Source organism: Mustela putorius, unplaced genomic scaffold (assembly GCF_011764305.1).
Source record: "Mustela putorius furo isolate JIRA1106 unplaced genomic scaffold, ASM1176430v1.1 tig00000831_pilon_pilon_pilon, whole genome shotgun sequence".
In the NCBI taxonomy this organism is placed as follows: domain Eukaryota; kingdom Metazoa; phylum Chordata; class Mammalia; order Carnivora; family Mustelidae; genus Mustela; species Mustela putorius.
This window is the reverse complement of record NW_025421490.1, coordinates 4,634,629-4,654,117: the sequence shown is the minus strand read 5'-3', so window position 1 is coordinate 4,654,117 and position 19,489 is coordinate 4,634,629. Positions and strand designations below refer to the sequence as shown.

The 19,489-nt window shown below is 41.2% G+C and overlaps 1 protein-coding gene across 4 annotated transcripts in view; it reads right to left on the bottom strand.

The window, feature by feature from the left end:
- CDKAL1 (CDK5 regulatory subunit associated protein 1 like 1) overlaps positions 1-19,190 on the bottom strand; it is a 647,814-nt gene extending 628,624 nt beyond the window's left edge. For 3 of the 4 annotated variants that reach the window (XM_013060790.2, XM_045085085.1, XM_045085086.1), the window contains exons 1-3: positions 19,086-19,190; positions 18,227-18,265; positions 1,429-1,610 (exon numbers count right to left, since the gene is read on the bottom strand). In XM_013060790.2, coding sequence (XP_012916244.1) covers positions 1,429-1,598 — 170 coding nt within the window. In that variant the 5' untranslated portion in view covers positions 1,599-1,610; positions 18,227-18,265; positions 19,086-19,190. The remainder of the gene's footprint in view (positions 1-1,428; positions 1,611-18,226; positions 18,266-19,085) is intronic. The other variant, XM_004761260.3, reaches the window with a different exon arrangement.
- Between the last annotated feature and the right edge of the window lie 299 nt (positions 19,191-19,489).

The window sequence follows — 19,489 nt, the reverse complement described above, 5'->3', positions numbered from 1 at the left end:
CAGCAACATATTCACAATCTGTTCATGAAATACACCAACTTAATCCACAATCAATTGCTACACCAAGTCTATAATCAAAATAAAATAACCACAGGATTCTAAGTTAAGACTCTCTATATAAAATTAGATCTCCTTTTTCTCTGAATTATATTTTAAATTAAGTCTCTCTACATAACAAGATCTCCTTTTGCTCAGAACTGTATTTTAAATTCGGTACTACTAATGTACTATCGCAAAGTTAAATTCAAAGAAAGGTAATACAAATAACAACAGCAAAGAAAATGTTCTAGCAACAGAACCAAGGAAAGAAAAACTAAGTCTATCTACCTGCTCAGTGACTCCTATATAATAGTTATAATCTTTATTTTATAACTAAGATATAAGCAGCTGACTCAGAACAGAAAAACTATCACCCTGTAGCAGAATTAAAAATATACCTTATATAGAGTTATAAAAATGTAATATTTTTAGGAAGGGAAAAAAAGGACTTTCAACTTGGACTGCCTTAATAATTTGAAATTAAAGAGAAACTACCTTAAAGACATTCAAAGCAAATCTGATCAACTTCAGTCATTAAAATATAAGGACAGTTTAAATTCACAGATTTTATTTATTTATTTTTTTTTAAAGATTTTATTTATTTATTTGACAGAGAGAGAGATCGCAGGTAGAGAGAGAGGAAGGGAAGCAGGCTCCCTGCTGAGCAGAGGGCCCAATGCGGGACTTGATCCCAAAATCCTGAGATCATGACCTGAGCCGAAGGCAGCGGCTTAACCCACTGAGCCACCCAGGCACCCCTAAATTCACAGATTTTAAAAGCTTACTGTTCCAAACAAAATAACCAAGTGTATTAAAAATTTCAACAATTTACTAGCTAAACAAATGTAAGCATATTAAAGCCATAACAAGTGCATAACCCTTTATGGCTAGGCTGTCTTAGAATTTCACTCTACAGACCTAACATAATAAAACAGCATGAATTTATTTGTGCCCAACGCCTTTAGCTGATCCATAAGTATTTGTAAATTTGTTAAGAAAAATGAAGTACCCAAACCAACAAACCACCATCTCAAGAATTCAAAATTCCAGGAAAAGTTTTGAATTTGGAAGTAACACAAGATTCTATACCAACTACAGTAGTGGAATCAAAGATCCTGGGGCAGTGGAGCGGGGGCGGGGGGAGAGATCCTGTTTGTGCCAAATAGTGCCCTTGGCCCTGTCTTCAAGAAATATGCCATCTCACATCCTTTTCTTTTTTAAGCAATTATTTTGCTAAATTTAAAACCATTCAAATAAAAATATAAGTCTAAATGTCTGCTCTCAAGAGTTCAAAAGACTTTCAGAAAGAGACATTATGTATATCACATCTGGTAGTACCAGTTTCTTCCCTGGTAGGATACTGAATATAATTTCAAAACAAGAGCTTACCTATCACTTGGTGGACTGTTTTCCTCTTGCAAGTATTTTTGGGTGTTTCGCTTTCGTGCCTTTGGAACCACATGCTTTCGTGCAGAATGCCTATCTTGTGGCTTTAAATCTCCCTGGGACACAATATCTTCTATGTCTTCCAGTAGTATGTCGCAGGACGCAGAAGGCATCTTCTCTATTATCTAAGAAAGTTATAAACGACAGCAGCACATGAGTCCCTGAGAAATCTGTTTAACAGAGTATCACCTATAAAATATTCTTGCTGATCTCGAGTCTAATAAAGCCTTTACATTTAAACTTAGGTTTACAAAAAACACAAAAGATAAAAAACACAAGGAAATAATCAGACAAATCCTACTGATAATGGGACATCCCAAGGTTCAAGTGATCTATCCCCTCAGCATATCAGTAACACAGAGAAAAAAAAAAGAAAGAGACTATTCATGGTTAAAGAAGACTCAAAAGCCTAACAACGAAAGGTAATTCGCATTCTTGATAATATACTTTGTCCAACCAGCTGTAAGACATTTTGGGGACAACTAGGAACATCAGAATATGAAGTGGGTGTTAGGTAATATTACAGTATGGCTGTAAATCATTAGACATAAAGTACTGTCCTTATGTTCAAAAATCTTATTTCTGACACTGTATACATGACTTTACTTTTTATTTATTATTTTTAGAAAATCTTCTTAGAGATACTTATTAAGTATTTGGAGGTTATATATCATTATGCCTATAATTTACTTTAAAACAGTAAAAATGGGATATATGCCAAACATTTTTTAATCTAAGACATAGGTGTGTTGGTGTGCCCTATCCAATTCAACTTTACTGAAAGTTCAAAATGTTTGAAATTAAGAAAAATGTGGATATAGCTTCCAGGAAGACAGAACAGATATACTTTTCCCTCCCCCCTCCCACTAAATACAACTAAAACTAGGGAGATTATATATAAAATAAACATTAGAAGACTTTGAAAGGAAGAGAGAAAGAGGTAACTGGCTAGGGACTTGGGAACCCAAGGAACAACACAATGGTGAGTCGCTTGGGGTTTCTTTTGCCTTCTCTATCCCAGACTTGAAGCTGAAGAAGCCAGCAACCCAACAGATGCAGACAATAAAAGCCCCCCCAAAAGACTGTTCTCTTTGCAAAGAAGCAGAAAAGGGGTGGCCTAGAGAGATGAAAATTTTCAGACAATAACCATTCTACTCCATGAAACAAAACATAAAAAATCCCACAAAACTGGAGTCCTACCTCCTGACTTCTACTTTTGAGGCTGTAATGAGGCACCCCAAAACACTCCACCAGGACAGAACCAGAGTAGGGACTCTGGACTTTCAAACCAGCCAACCCACCAGTAACCCACTCTGGACTTTCAAACCAGCCTACCCACCAGGCCCTCCCCGCCCACTCAGTGAAAACCAAACTGGTAAACAAGTTTGAAATCAAATTCCTATCAAAATCCCAGCAAGATGTCTCATGGACATAGATAAGACTGTTCCAAAATTCATATGGGAAGATTTAAAAAAAATTAAAATATCTGAAATAATTGTGAAAAAGAAATAGTGGGAGGAACTGGGTGCCCAATTTTCAGACTCATTATACAGAGACAGTAATCGAGACTATGTGGCATTGGAGGAAGAACAGAAATACGAATCGAGAACAGAACAGAGACCTGCAAACAGACCCACACGAATATGCCCAAGGGATTTTTCATGAAAGTACGAAAGCAATTCAATGAAAGAAAGATAAATTTCTCTATTAGTGCTGGAGCAAGGGGACATTTATAGACCAAAAAAAATCAACCTCAATCTATTTCCTAGTTTATACAAAAATTAACTTAAAATGTATCATGAACTTAAATGTAAAACACTGTAAGCTTTTGAGAAAAATCATAAGAGAAAATCTTCTAGACTTAGAGCTAGGTGAAGAATTCTTAGACCTGACACCAAAGTGCAACCATAAAAAGGAAAATTAATAAATCCAGACATCACCAAAATTTTAAACCTTTGCTCTGCAAAAGACCCGTTTGAGAAGATAAGAAGTCAAGCTACTGAGTGGGAGAGAATGTTTGCAAACCACCTATCTGACAAAGGATGGTATGTAGAATTCAAAACACAATAGTAAAGAGGTCCCTGGCTGCTTCAGTGGAACGTGCAATTCTTGATGTCAAGGTTGTGAGTTCGAGCTTCATGTTGAGGACAGAGATTACTTAAAATTAAAATCTTAAAAAAAAACAATACAATTAGAAAATGGGCAGAGGACATAAAGTCATTTCACCTAAGAGGACACAGAGAGAGCAAATAAGCACATTGAAAGATGGCCCACATTACTCATCACCAGAGAAATACAAACCCAAACCACAGTAAGGTATCACTACACGTACCTATCAGAATGGCTACAGGAAAAACCAGCGAGAACATAAAGCCGACAAGGACGGAGAGAAACTGGATCACTCACACACTCCTAGTGGGAACATACACAGCCACTCTGGAAAACAGTTTGGCATTTTCTTAAAAAACGAATCATGTGACGACCATGTAACCCGGCAATTACACTTGAGGGTTTATCCAAGAGAAAGACATGTAAAGCCTCAACACAAATGGTTACAGCACAAATGTTTCTTTGTGTTAGGCGAAACCTGCAAACACCTAGATGCCCCTCAGTGGGTGGTACGGTCCAACAGGCTCTAGCACCCGCATACCACAGAACACCACCCAGCAACAAAACACCTACGACCGGTACCCACAGCACCTGGTTCAATCTCCAGGGAACGATGATGAGTGGAAAGAGCCATGCCCGAAAGGTTACACACTCATGGTTACATTTAAAGAACATACTTGAGACTGAAGTAACAAAATTACATAAATAGGGAACACAAGAGAGGTTAGCAGGGGTTAAGCAGAGGAGGACAGGGGAGAAGTGAATGTGACTGTCGAAAGGCAACAGGAGCGATCCCTGGGAGTGATGCGAATGTTCTCCATCCTGACTCTGTCAATGTCAGTCCCCCCAACCCCCGCAGTGATACTATATTACAGTTTCGCAAGATGTTACCACTGGGGAAAACTGGATAAACATTATAGCATCTCCACATAATTTTTATTACTGAAAGTGAATCTATAATTATGTGAAAATAAAATAATTAAGAAAAAAGTTATCTGGAAAGAAAAAGGAATATATGCTGAGTGCACTGAGTACTACTACTATGCTTATGAAGAAGTGCTTTACCGGGTCATTCATTAAGCATCTGCAGCTCCATGAGTTTGGTGGTGTTACTGTCCTCACTTTAAAGAGCCTCCTGGGGACACCTGGGTGGCTCAGTTGGTTAAGCAGCTGCCTTCGGCTCAGGTCATGATCCCAGCGTCCTGGGACCGAGTCCCACATCGGGCTCCTTGCTCGGCGGGGAGCCTGCTTCTCCCTCTGCCTCTACCTGCCATTCTGTCTGCCTGTGCTCGCTCTCTCCCCCTCTCTCTCTCTGATAAATAAATAAAATCTTTAAAAAAAAAAAAAAAAAAAAAAGAGCCTCCTGAAACACAAAGAGCTAACTTACCCAAAGAGCCCCAGCCCATTTGCTACTTCATGTAGCCTCGAATGCCTACGTGATGTAGGTATACCAAATGACCACTAGTCCTATCTGCATTGCCCAAACCAGTGTTAAGGATCCTAATACTCCCTGTCGGTCTCAAGCCTCTCGGACAAATCTTCCCGGTCTTCACTTGCCAGATCCCCAACCTCCCATGAACAACTTTCAATTAAATGAGCAGTTCCCAGCCAGGATCATTTTGTGCCCTTTACTGTAACAGACTCTTTACAACTGTAACAAATGATGCCCAGTAAATCAGACAAACCTGTGTTCAAAGATAGTTCTACACTGGTAGTAACAGCAAGAGGTTAAAAATAATCTACTAAAGATTGGTTAAAATGTGGTGAACGTGCATACCGCATTGTCCTGGTGGGGCTGCCTATCACTCCTCCTTCCCTAGACACAGGAATGCGGCACAGGAGCCAAGCCTTTAAAGTGACCCATCCTCCTGGCCACAGTAAGTGGTTCAGGGATGTACGTGACAAGCCCGATCACTGAAAACCATCAAGAGTACTTCTATGCCAGAGCTAACAGGAGAGCCGGCTTCCCTTTCACTGAAGTAAAGTAGGGAAGATGCCGGACTGGGGCTGCTGGGGGCCATGCTGCCCGCCATAGGGCAGAAACTGCCCAGGGAATGAAGCCTAATGGGGGCTGGAGAGAGAACACCGACATTATTTGAACACCTGGATCAAAAGCCTGTTCTGCCCAGTTATGTAAGCCAGTAAATTCCCTCTGTGGCTTAAATTAGTTTAAATTGGGTTTTCTGCTCTTGCTAAGAAGAGCCCTGGCCAACTCAGCAAATTAGAGAAGGAGAAATAAAGTAGGTTAGTCTTTCTGAAATTGGTTCTATTTATTTCAAATACAAACGATCAGTGGGGAAAAATGGTTCTGTGGTCAAATAAATTTGGGAAACTCTGCCTCCTTACAGACCCCCAGTATTCATTAGTAGATCAAAGACTATGAAAAGCTGCAGTAAAGAGCCTAAAACTCATTTATCTTAGGAGTTTTCCGAAAATTAATTTCTCACAGATCTCCTCTTAATGAGGAGAAAGATGGTACCAAAAACAGAAGGCCTGAATGAAGCAGACCCTCAGATCCCTTGCCACATTCTGCACAGATGGAGGACTTCCTTCTTTTACAGGGAAATGCTTCTCTGCCCATGTACTCTGCCTACCAATCTGTTCCTGTAAGTGAACGGTCCACCGCCCCGCAACCAGGAACAATCCTTCTATTCTGACTTACTCAAGCACAGCCTCCCGGCAATCACTCCTCCTCCTGCAACATCACTGCCTCTGTGCCGAATCATTACTACCTACCTATAAACATGGTGTTATTTCACCCGCTGAACAAACACGATGTTATTTCTCCTACTGTATCTGGACCCCGCTTGCTCCCCGTACTACCTCGATCATATTCCTCTCCCTCGAACAAAAACTCCTTGTCCATTTGTAACAATGTGGATGGAGCCAGAGCCTATTATACTGAGGGAAATAAGTCAGTCTGAGAAAGATGAATACCATATGATTTCACACATACGTGGAATTTAAGAAAAAAAAAAACAAACAAGCAAAGGATTTAAAAAAGAGATAAGAAGACAAACCAAGAAACAGACTCTTAACTCTAGAGAACACACTGATGGTTTCCAGAGGTGAGGGCGAATAGGTGATGGGGATTAGGGAGGGCACTTGTGATGAGCGCCAGTCATGTGCGAAAGTGTTGAATCACTCTACGGTATGCCTGCAGCTAGTATTACACTATATGTTAACTCAGTGGAATTTAAAGACTTATTTATTTGAGAGAAAGAAACTGAGAGAGAGCGAGTGCGCGCATGAGAAGGGATAGGATCAGAGTGAGAAGCAGACTCTCCACCGAGCAGGGATTTCGATACGGGACTCGATCCAGGGACTCCAGGATCATGACTGGAGCCAAATGCAGCCGCCTCACCAACTGAGCCACCCAGGTGCCCCAACTCAATGGAATTTAAATAAAAACTTAAAAGAAAAAAATAAAAAGGAAGAAAAACTCCCCTTAGTTCCAACTCAAGATGGTGTTGTAGGAAGACTCTGAGCTCACCTCCTCCACAGAACACACCAAATTACACCTATTAATAGAACTCCTCCTCCTAGGAACACAGAGCGAGTGAGCAAGTGTGGAACCACCACAGACGGCAGGAGAAGAGCAAGAGAGACAAAGACACAGCAAGAGAGGGAAGCCCCACCTCCAGCACTGTCAACTGCAGTGGGAAGGGACAGTACTGAAGGACCAGGAACAGATCCCTCTCTCCTTGGACACAGGAAAAATAAAAAAATAAAAACAAGGTTTAGAAGGGCAACTAGCAAGGGCCCTGGGGCGGGTTAGTCAGTTAAGCATCTGTCTTTGGCTCAGGTCATGACCCCGGGATCCTGGGATCAAGTCCCGCATCAGGCTCCGCAGGGAGCCTGCTTCTCCCCCTCCTGACTCTCTGCCCCTCTCCCGCTCCTGCTCCATCACTCTCACTCGCTCTCAAATCAACAAAATCTTACAGGAAAAAAAAAAAAAAGAGCAACCAGCATATAAAAGCAACAACCCTAAAACTCTGCCAAGTAGCAGAGGAGCTAGAGGAAAACCTCTCTAAGTCAGAGGGGCTGGGGAACTGCAGTTGATACTCCCACCCCACCTTAAAAGCCAAGATCAGAACAGGGTCCAGATTCCATGATGGAAAGATCCAAGCCTCCCAGTGAGACTGTGACTTCAGCAAGCCCAGGGTCCATAAACTCACACCAGCCCTAGATGTGCTGGGGCACAGAAAAACAGCCTGTGTTTAAAAGGGCCAAGGAACTGTGGGAATTCTCTCTTCCTCCCCACCTGAAGAAGGGTCTGGCTGCCCTAAGAGATGGATTCCAACGCCATAACTGGAGAGTCCCAATGTTGGAACTGGCAGGTCCAGTCATCACAGGGAGCTTGTGACCTCAGCAAGTCCACGGTCCACAAGCCCACACCAGCATCCTGTGGTACTGGGGCAAAACAAACAGGCTACAGTTCTGTGTTTTGTGTATGTGTGTGTCTGTTTTAATTTTTACTGTTTATCTTTGTAAAATTTGACTTATTTAGCATATATTTTTTTCTTTTTGGTTTTGTTCTTTTTTTTTCTTCTTTTTTCATCTTTTTTTTTTCCTTTTCTTTTTTCTTTTCTTTTATTATTTTCTTTTCCTTTAAAATATTTGTTCTTTATCCTTTCTGTAAAAAGTCACAGTTTGAAAGAGTTAACTAAGTACATATAGCCACAGCTCCAGCCAGTCAGCAAAAGTCTGCAAGAACACATGGTCTGCATAGGGGTCATCTTTCTTTCAACTTTTGGAGAAGGAACCCGTTTGCCTAATTCATAGAAACAAACACAAAGGTCAAGAAAAATGGGGAGATAGAGGAATATGCTCCAAAGGCGGGGGGGAACCTCAGTAAAAGAATTAAATGCAACTGACTTAAGCAAAATCCTTGATAAAGAATTTAATGTAATGATCATAAAGATACTAAGTGGGCTCAAAAAAAGACTAGAGGAACTCAGTGAAACCTTCAATATAAAGATAGAAAATAATAAAAGAACCAATCCAAGCTGAAAAATACAATAACTGAAATAAAAAAAACACACTGATGGAATCAACAGTAGGTTAGAGGAGCTGAAGAACATATCAGCAATCTGGAAGACAGGATAATGAAGAGCACATGAGCTGAACAGCAATGAGAAAAGAGTTCTTATAAAAGGAGAAAAGATTAAGAGATCCCTTGGATAACATGAAGTGAACAAATATTCACATTAGAGGGGTCCCAGAAGAAAAAGAGAGAAAGGTACAGAAAACTTATTTGAAGAATAACTGAAACTTCTCTAACTTAAGGAGGGGAAATAGACATCCAAGTCCAAAGAGCATAGTTCCCAAAAAAAGAACCCAAGGAGGTTCATACTACAGCACATAATAATTAAAATGTCAAAGGTTAAAGATAAAGGGATAATCCTAAAAGCAGCAAGAGAGAAACAAAAAGTCATCTAAAAGGGAATCATCGTAAGGCTATCAGCTGATTGTTTAACAGAAATTTTGCAGTCCAAAAGAGGAAGGCATGATATACTCAAAGTGCTGAAGGAAAAAGGCCACAACCAAGGATATTCTACCAGGCAAGATTATCATTCAGATTTAAAGGAAGAGAAACAGTTTCCCACACAAACAATAGCTAAAGGAATTTATCACCACTAAACCAGCCTTAAGAAAAATGTTAAAGGAACTTCTTTAAGTGGAAAAGAAATGGACATAATTAGACATAAGAAAAAGTTGTAAGATATGAAAACATATACACAAATGTGAAGCAGGGAGTAAAAAGAGAAGAGGAAAAAGATTTTTTTTTCTGTTCTTTTCAGACTTTGAACTTAAATGACCACCAAATTAATATGAACTGCTCTTTACTTAGTATGTTATCTATGACCCTCATGGTAACCACAAACCCATGAGAGATACAAAAAAACAAAGAGAAACAACGCTGAACAAAACACTATAGATCTATACCAATCTCAAAGAAAGAGAGCAAGAGAAGGAAGGAAAAAGTACAAAAACAACCAGAAAAAAAAATTTTTTTTAAATGGCAATGAGTACACACCTATCAATAATCACTTTAAATGTAAATGACCTAAATGCTCCAAACAAAAGACACAGAGAATATTTTTTTTTTTTTTAAACCCATCTGGGGTGCCTGGGTGGCTCATCTGATTGAGCATCCAACTCTTGGTTTCAGCACAGGCCATGATCTCAAGGTCATAGAACCGGACGCCATGCCAGGCTCCATGCTCAGTCCAGAGTCCACTTGTCCCTCTCCCTCTTCTCCTCCCCCTCAAATAAATAAATAAAATCTTTGAAAAAAAAAAAAAAAAAAAAGACTCTTCTCTATATGCCACCTGTAAGAGACTCACCTCAGATCTAAAGACATAAGACATAAAAGGATGGAAAAACATCTGCCAAGCATATGGAAGCCAAAAAAATAAATAAATAAAGCTGGGGTAGCAATACTTCAACAAAATAAAGTCTGTAATAAGAGACAAAGGGCATTATATAATAATAAAAGGATCAATCCAAAAAGAGGATAACAATTGCAAGTATCTATGTACCCAACACAGAAGCACCTAAATAAATAAAGCAAATACTAACAGACATAAAGAGAGAAATTAATGGTAGGTAATATAAAAACAGTAGGAGATTTTAATACCCCACTTACATCAATGGATAGATCATCCACAGAAAATCAAGAAGGAAACAATGTATCTGAATGACACAATGGACAAGATGGACATAACCTATATCCATCCCAGATTACAGAATACACTTTCTCTCCAAGTGCACATGAAACATTTTCCAGAATAGATGACGTATTTGGCCCAAAATCAAGCCTCAATAAATTTAAGAATACTGAAATGATACCATGCATCTTTCACTAGAATGGCATAAAACTAGAAATAAATCACAAGGGGAAAAAAAATGCAAAAAACATAAACACGGGGAGACTAAACAACATGATACTAGACAACCAATGGGCCAAAAGAGTCATCAAAAAAGAAATTTAGGGCACCTCGGTGGCTCAGTCAGCTAAGCATCTCATCTGCCTTTGGCTCAGGTCATGATCTCAGGGTCCTGGGATTCAAGCCCCATCTTGGGCTCCCTGCTCAGCGGGAGTACTTCTCCCTCTCTGCTTGTGTACTCACTCTAAGAAATAAATAAAATCTTGGGACGCCTGGGTGGCTCAGTTGGTTAAGCGGCTGCCTTCAGCTCAGGTCATGATCCCGGCGTCCTGGGATCGAGTCCCGCATCAGGCTCCTTGCTCGTCAGGGAACCTGCTTCTCCCTCTGCTTCTGCCTGCCTCTTGGCCTACTTGTGATCTCTCTCTCTCTGACAAATAAATAAATAATCTTAAAAAAAAAAAAAATGAGGAATTAGAATATGCTTTCAAACACTACAATGACAAATTTAAAAAAAAAAAGAAAGAAAGAAAATCTTAAAAAAAATTTTTTAAATACATGAAGGCAAATGAAAACAAAAAGACAACAATTCAAAATCTAGGAAACACAGCAAAAACAGTTCTAAAAGGGAAGTATGTATCAATACAGGCCTACTTCAAGAAGCAAGAAAAAAAAATTCAATCTAACTTCACACCTGAAGGAACTAAAAAAAGAAGAGCAAAGGCCAAAATGAGTAGAAGGAAGGATATAATAAAGATCAGAACAGAAATAAATGATGCAGAGACTAAAATAACAATAGGGAAAAAAAATCAATAAAACCAGAGTTGGTTCTTTGAAAAAATAAAAGTGAAAAACCTTTATGGAAACTCACTGAGAAAAAAGGCAAAAGGACCCAAATAAATAAAATGAGAAACAAGAGAGAAGTAACAACTGATACCACAGAAATACAAAGGGTTTTAAGAGTATACTATGAAAAACAATATGCCAACAAAATGAACAACCAGGAAGAAATAGATATATTCCTAGAAACACAAATAATCTTCTAAAACTGAACCAAGAAGAATAAGATAATCTGAACAGACCACCTACAAGTAATGAAACTAAGTCAGTGATCAAAAAACTACCAAGAAATAAAAGTACAAGACCAGCGGGGTTCATGAGTGAACTCTACCAGACACTTAACACATCAATAATTAATACCTATTCTCCTCCAACTATTCCAAAAAATAGAAGAGGAAGGAAAGCTTCCAAATACATTCTAAGAGGCCAGCATCACTCTGATACCAAAACCAGAGACACCACAAAAAAAGAACTACAGGCCAATATCCCTGATGAACATAGACGCAAAATTCTCAACAAAATATTAGCAAACCCCATAAAACAATACATTAAAAAGATCATTCACCTTGATCAGACAGAATTTATTCCCAGAATGCGAGGATGATTCAATACTTATATACCAATCCACATCATGAACCACATCAACACGACAAAGGATAAAATTCATATACTACCTCAATAGATATAGGAAAAAAAAGCATATGACATATTAAAAAAGTATATGACAAAATTCAACATCCATTCATGATAAAAACTCTCAACAAAATGGAATTAGAGGGAACATACCAAAACATAATAAAGGCCATATATGAAAAACCCACAGCCAACATCATCCTCAATGGTGAAAACTTTCCCTCTAAGGTCAGGAACAAGACAAGGGTGTCCACTCTCGCCACTTTTATTCAACACAGTGCTGGAAATCCTAGCCACAGCTCAGACGAGAGAACATAAGTGACATCCATACTGGTAAAGAAGTAGGCTGTCATTATTCACAGACGACACGATCCAGTTTTGGAAGACTCTTATGTTTCTAGATACATCCCCTAAGACAAGAGAAACAAAAGCAAAAACAAAGTACTGGAACTAAATCAAATAAAAAGCTTTTGTACAGCAAAGGAAACCATTAACAAAACAAAAAGGCAACCTACTGAATGGGAAAGATATTTACAAGTGATATATCCAAAAAGGGGTAATATATACAAAATATGTAAAAAGCACATACAACTCAACACCAAAAAAAAAGCCTATTAAAAAATAGGCAGAGGGGGCGCCTGGGTGGCTCAGTGGGTTAAGCCGCTGCCTTCGGCTCGGGTCATGATCTCAGGGTCCTGGGATCGAGTCCCGCATCGGGCTCTCTGCTCAGCAGGGAGCCTGCTTCCTTCTCTCTCTCTCTCTGCCTGCCTCTCCGACTACTTGTGATTTCTCTCTGTCAAATAAATAAATAAAATCTTTAAAAAAAAAAAAAAATGGGCAGAGGACCTGGATAGACATTCTTCCTAAGATAAACAGATGGCCAACAGACACACGAAACGATGCTCACTATCATTAATTATAGGGAAATGCAAATTGAAAACACAATGAGCTATCACCTCACACCTGGTAGAATGTCTAAAACCAGGAAGACAAAAATGAACAAGTGCTGGAGAGGAAGAGAAAGGAACTCTGTGCACTGCTGGTAGGAATGTAAATTAGTACAGCCACCACGGAAAAGCATGGAGGTTCCTCAAAAAATTAAGAACAGAAACACCAAGGATCTAGTATGTCCACGATCTGGGTATTTACACAGGGAAAAGGAAAACACTAACTCAAAGATACATGCACCCCTGTGTTTACCGCAGCATTATTTACAATACCCAAGACATCGAATCTTTCATGGATTATTGCCAATTAGTCTCCCTATGTCAACCCTTAATTCCCAAAGGACATTTTCAGCACCACGAGCCAGGGATTTCTTTAAATCCTAACTTCATCTCAAGCTTCAGACTGCCAATGGTATTCCCTCTCAGTAAAAAACCAAAATCGCGGGGCGCCAGGGTGGCTCAGTGGGTTAAAGCCTCTGCCTTCGCTCAGGTCATGATCCCAGGGTCCTGGGATTGAGTCCCACATCCAGCTCTCTGCTCAGCAGGGAGCCTGCTTCCCCCTCTCGCTGCGGGTCTCTCTGCCTACTTGTGATCTCTGTCAAATAAATAAATAAAATCTTAAAAAAAAAAAAATTGCTGCAAAGGTCTGCAAGGACATGTACGATCAGCCTCTTGTCACCTCTCTGACCCTCTTTCCTACCATCCCCCTTCGCCTTCCACTCAACACATGAGCTTCCTCATACCCACCAGTACACACTCATCCCACCGTCTTAGCCTTGTCTGGGAGATGCCTTCTGGACTTTGTTCAAATGTCACCAGTGAAACCATTATGAGCAACTCCCACCTCACTGTGCACGCATGCGTGCGCTCGCTCGCTCTCTCTCTCTCTCTCTCTCTCTCGCGCACACACTTGCTCTCCCCCTCCCCTGACTTGTCTCCTTACCATAGCAACTTCATTACCCACTCAGAGGTTCTCATTAATTTTTAATCTTTCTCTACCAGAACATGTACTCCACGAAGGTAAAGGTTTATTGTTTTACTGAGAGAGAGAAAGATACAAGCGCGCATGGGAACAGGGAAGGGCCGAGGGAGAGAGAATCCCAAGCAGGCTCTACACTCAGCAGAGCTGGCCACAGGGCCCGATCTCATGACCTGAGACCATGACCTGAGCCGACATCAGGAGCTGGACATTTAAGCAACTGAGCCACCCAGGAGCCCCAAAGGTAAAAGTTTTGTGTGCTCTGTTCACTGCTTTATCCCAGCAGTGCCTAAAACTGCAGCTAGCACATCACAGGTTCTCAATAAGTTTTTTTTTTTTTTTTTTTTTACTGTAGTTGACCAAGTCTAACAAGATAGGGCCCCTGGCTACTCCCTCTGTCCCAACTAAACTAAACCTTTAAGATACTCGCTAAGGGGGCGCCTGGGTGGCTCAGTGGGTTAAGCCTCTGCCTTCGGCTCAGGTCATGATCTCGGGGTCCTGGGATCGAGTCCCGCATCGGGCTCTCTGCTCAGCGGGGAGCCTGCTTCCTCCTCTCTCTCTCTGCCTGCCTCTCTGCCTCCTTGTGATCTCTGTCTGCCAAATAAATAAATAAAATCTTAAAAAAAAAAAAAAAAGATATTCGCTAAGTACGCCAAACTAGTTTCTGACCCGGAGGTCTTCACACCTGTTTTTTACTGACTGGAATATCATGCCCCAAATATTGTATGGCTCGCTGGCCACTTCTCTCTTCAAATGACACCTCCTCAGAGAGGCCTTTCCTAACCACCGCATCCAAAGTAACCACACAGGGACGCCTGGGTGGCTCAGTCAGTTAAGCGCCTACCTTTGGCTCAGGTCATGATCCCAGGGTCCTGGAATCAAGCCCTGCATCGGGCTCCCTGATCAGCAGGGAGTCTGTTTCTCTCTCTCCCTCTGACTGCTGCTCCCCTCGCTTGTACACATGCGTGTTCTCTCTCTCTCAGTCTTAGGCAAATAAAATAAAATAACCACAAAAAGACCAAGCACTCATACACACTCATAATGACCTCTAAGCCGACACCCTAACTGCAGAACATAATTCCATCTTTCTCACTGCAGTGTAAGCTCCATAAGGAACAAAGGCATTACCTCTTTCTCACCACAGCATCTATGACACCTGTAACAATGCCTCACCCAGAGCAGGCACACGGTATTTGTTGCCTGAGTGAATGAATTAATAAAATGCTTAAGGTAAATTTAGCTAGTCTCTCTATAACACAGGAGGAAATTCTGACACTGGATGTGAAGTTGAAGCAAATATCTAATAACCCTTAAAGTTTCTTCTATCGCTATTAGTCTATGAAATAAATAAGGTGAGTGACAAAAGCTAAGACCAGATAGTACCTTCAAATGTTACTGAAGAACGCCTGAAGGATTCTGAATTGAAACCCATATTTATTAATTACAATTTTCTTTGAAAAATGGACTGAGTCTTTTTTTTTTTTTTAAGATTTTATTTATTTATTTGACGGACGGAGATCACAAGTAGGCAAAAGGCAGGCAGAGAGAGAGAGAGGAGGAAGCAGGCTCCCTGCGGAGCAGAGAGCCTGATGCAGTGCTGGATCACGACCTGAGCCGAAGGCAGAAGCTGAACCCACTGAACCACCCAGGCGCCCCTCTTAGTTAGATTTTTAACATCCCATACAGCATTGTGTATGGACCCAAAGAAGGGAAAGAGAACAGAGAAAGAGAGATGAGATGGGCCCACGGAGGTAGACATACAGTATCACACAGTGAGGGGAGAAGAAAACTCTGCTAAGCCTCTCCTTTTACAGACCTGAAGTCCAGAGAAAGAAAAAGATTTGTGCGCCGACAGAGCTAGAATTAGAATCCAAGCCTTCTCTCAGCACCACGCTCTCCCATAGCTGTGCCTCACTGGCAAAGCCCGGACCACGTGAGAGTCTAATGCTATGCTAAGAAACAAAGACACTCCAGGAAAAAAAGGGATAAAGGAAAAATTGGCACGCAAGAAATGCAAACAGCCAATAAGCACTAGAAATACTGCTCAAGCACAGTAACAGCAAGTGCTTAAACAATAAATTATTTTTTGTCTACCCCACTGCTTAAAAAAAAAAAAGACTGACAAAAGCCCTATTGCTGGCTGAAAGTATGGTAAAACTGGTATATGCTTTCTGGAAGGCTTTCTAGCAATACCTACCAAACTTTAAAACACATATATCCTTTGCCCAGCAATTCCACCTCTAGAAATTCACTTCAGAGAAACAAAGGAGACAAATACAAAAGCAGGGAATGGTAAATCTGGCTGCTTATCACAAGCAAATTAAAACAATCTCACTCTGGGCGCCTGGGTGGCAAAGTCGGTTAAGCATCTGCCCTCGGCTCTGCTCATGATCCCAGAATCCTGGGATCGAGCCCCGCATCAGGCTCCTTACTCAGTAGGGAGCCTGCTTTTCCCTCTGCCTGCTGCTCCCCCTCCTTGTGCTCTCTGTCACATAAATAAATGAAGTCTTTAAAAAAAAATCTCACTCATCAATAAAGTTTTTATTTCCAACAAGCTGGTAGGAGGAATTGTTAGCCCTCAGAAATTTATAAATGAGTAATAAGGAAATGAAAGCTTGGGACTAAGAAGAAAGCAAGACAATATTTAAAGGTAACAACAGAATCATAAACTTTTTTCTCAAAAGATAAAGGAATTCAAGTTTGATAAAGAGAGTAAAAATCGTCAGTAAAAAGGGAGTTACTAAAAATGATGAGAAGAAAAAAGAAATATCCTACAGTAGTATTATTTCCATTTGTGATTTATTAGGAGAGCTTTTATAGTACCAAATATCCAGGTTCCATTCTGAATTAGTATCTCCAAGAGTGGCATTTAAGAATGTTAACACAGGGGCGCCTGGGTGGCTCAGTGGGTTAAAGCCTTTGCCTTTGGCTGAGATTATGATCTCAGGGTCCTGGAATCAAAGCCCACAGTCAGGGCTCTCTGCTCAGCGGGGAGCCTGCTTCCTGCTCTCTCTCTGCCTACTTGTGATCTGTCTGTCAAGTAAATAAATAAAAATCTTTAAAAAAAAAAAATGTTAACGCAAAACTTGCCCAGGTAATTCCACCAAACATTCCTGATTGAGATCCACCATTCTTCTGGACAGATGTTCTCAATCTTGAGTGCTCACTGTATTCACCTGATACGCTTTTGAAAGCTATGAACAAATGAGGAGCGCCTTGGTGGCTCAGTGGGTTAAGCATCTGCCTTTGGCTCAGGTCGTGAAGCTGGGGTCCTGAAACCCAGGCCCTGCATCAGGCTCCCTCCTTATCAGAGAGACCACTTCTTCCTCTGCCTGCTCCTCCTCCTAGCTATGTGCTCTTGCACATGCACTCTCTCCTTTTCTCTCTGACAAATAAATAAATAAAATCTTTAATAAAAAAAAAATCTTAGGTTTCAAAGGACACTATCAAGAAAGTGAAAGGACAGGTCATACAATGAGAGAAAATATTTGTAAATCATGTCTGATAAACATCCAGTATCAGAATGCAATAATTATCAAAGTCAACAATAAAAAGACAACCCAATGTAAAATGTGACAAAAGATATGAATACATATTTCTCCAAAGAAGGTGTACAAATGGCCAACAAGCACATGAAAAGACATCAACATGATTAACTATAAGGGAAATGCAAATCAAGACCACAATGACCTACCACTCCACACCCACTAGGATGGCTAAAATTAAATTAATGAATTAAAACAGCATTCACTAGGGCGCCTGGGTGGCTCAGTGGGTTAAGCCGCTGCCTTCGGCTCAGGTCATGATCTCAGAGTCCTGGGATCGAGCCCCGCATTGGGCTCTCTGCTCAGCAGGGAGCCTGCTTCCCTCTCTCTCTCTCTCTCTGCCTGCCTCTCTGTCTACTTGTGATCTCTCTCTGTCAAATAAATAAATAAAATAAAATAAACCAGCATTCACTAGGATGTAGATTAGGCCACCCAGAAAGAAAGAGAAAAGGATTAGGAACCAAGCCTTAAGGGAGTCCAAATTTAATTGCCAAACGGAAGAGAACCAGCCTATAAAAGAGACCAAGAAGCAGCAACCCAAAAAGGAGAAAATCTGTAGGTTACAGAAGGCAAAGAGAACATGTCCAAGAGGACAACAATGACAGTGCTTCTGAATGTAGATGAAAAGTAGAGTGAATGAAAAGTCTCTTAGATTTGGTGATATAGCATGATACGCAGAGAATGTTTTTTTCCATAGAATGATGGTGGCAACATTACTAGAAACGAGGCTGCCTTGCTGAACTTTCTAATGTGTGGAACACTTCATGCAAGCGTAAAAAGTTTGAAATAAAGGAGTACCTTGATTATCTGCAATCGGTCTCAAAGCCTCTGGAAAGTCTGGAAAATAAAAACGGATCAGAAAAAGCGTGCTCCCAGCAAGTTCACAGACCCACAGTTAAGAACTCCTGCAGACTCGCTAAAAGGGATTAGACGTCATTAAAGACCGCCTGCGGCAGCAAGGTGAACGAGGTGCCGCGCTACTTCCAACTTCGGACGGATCTTGCGGGTCAGGTGTGTTTACATCCACCACCATCTGCCATTTCGGTGGTGGGGCGTCCGGCCACAGCTATGAACAGCACCCGAACCCAGCACGACAACACGTCTGCGTTATTCGAGTACTTCCAACTCCAAAACGGAAACGAGGCAAAGAGGGAGGTATACGGGTCACCATCCACGAGAGAAACACGTGTCGTCCCGAGATTCAGAGGGAGGTTTTAGGAGTAAAAGGGAACAAAACTGAAAGACCACAAGACATTTGGTCCTTCTAGCCAACTTCAGTCTAAATTCAGGAAATACAGCTCCGTACAAGCTACGTAACCGCGAAAGCCTCGTCCCATCCCACAAATTCGGCACAGACAGGGGGAGAACGAATGACACTAGATTCGACAATAAGGAACGAGGCCCCTTAAATGTTTCTTACACCCTTCCAGCACCGAACGCCAACGACTCTGTCCTCACTTCTGGCGGCGCTCCCCGCCTCCCAATTGCCCCCGACCCCAGCTGGCAAGTCCCCTTTCAACGACGAAACAAACCAGCAAGCCGCCCGAGAAAGACCGAACCTGGAGAAACGGGCTCCACCATTAACGAAGCTCTAGCCACGCTCTGCCTCACACTGATCCACCCGCCACCCTGAGCCAGAGATCAGGCAACAATTTACCAGCCCAAAGAGAGGGAAGCACACGCTGTTCTGCGGCTACGGAACACACTTCAGATGGAGCTCGCCATGACACAGACGTCCCGCCACGTCTATTTGCGCATGCTCGGCGACGGTGGCCCGAAGAGGTCAAATCGCATCCTCGCTGAAAGTGCGAGTTCAGGTCTAACTTGTTTTGGTAAAGATTACAGTCGGAATTCCTTTGATTGCAAGAGTGAAAATCGACGCCAAAACCTCAGGTTCTTAAAATCAATTAATAGTATCTTCTGCTGAGTTTTTAGTACGTGACAGACACCGTACTAAGCGCTTAACATAAACATTATCTCCCAACTTCTTCTTTTTATTATTATTATTGTTGTTGTTGTTATTTTACAAAAGAGGAAACAAGGAGTGTACATACTTGCCTG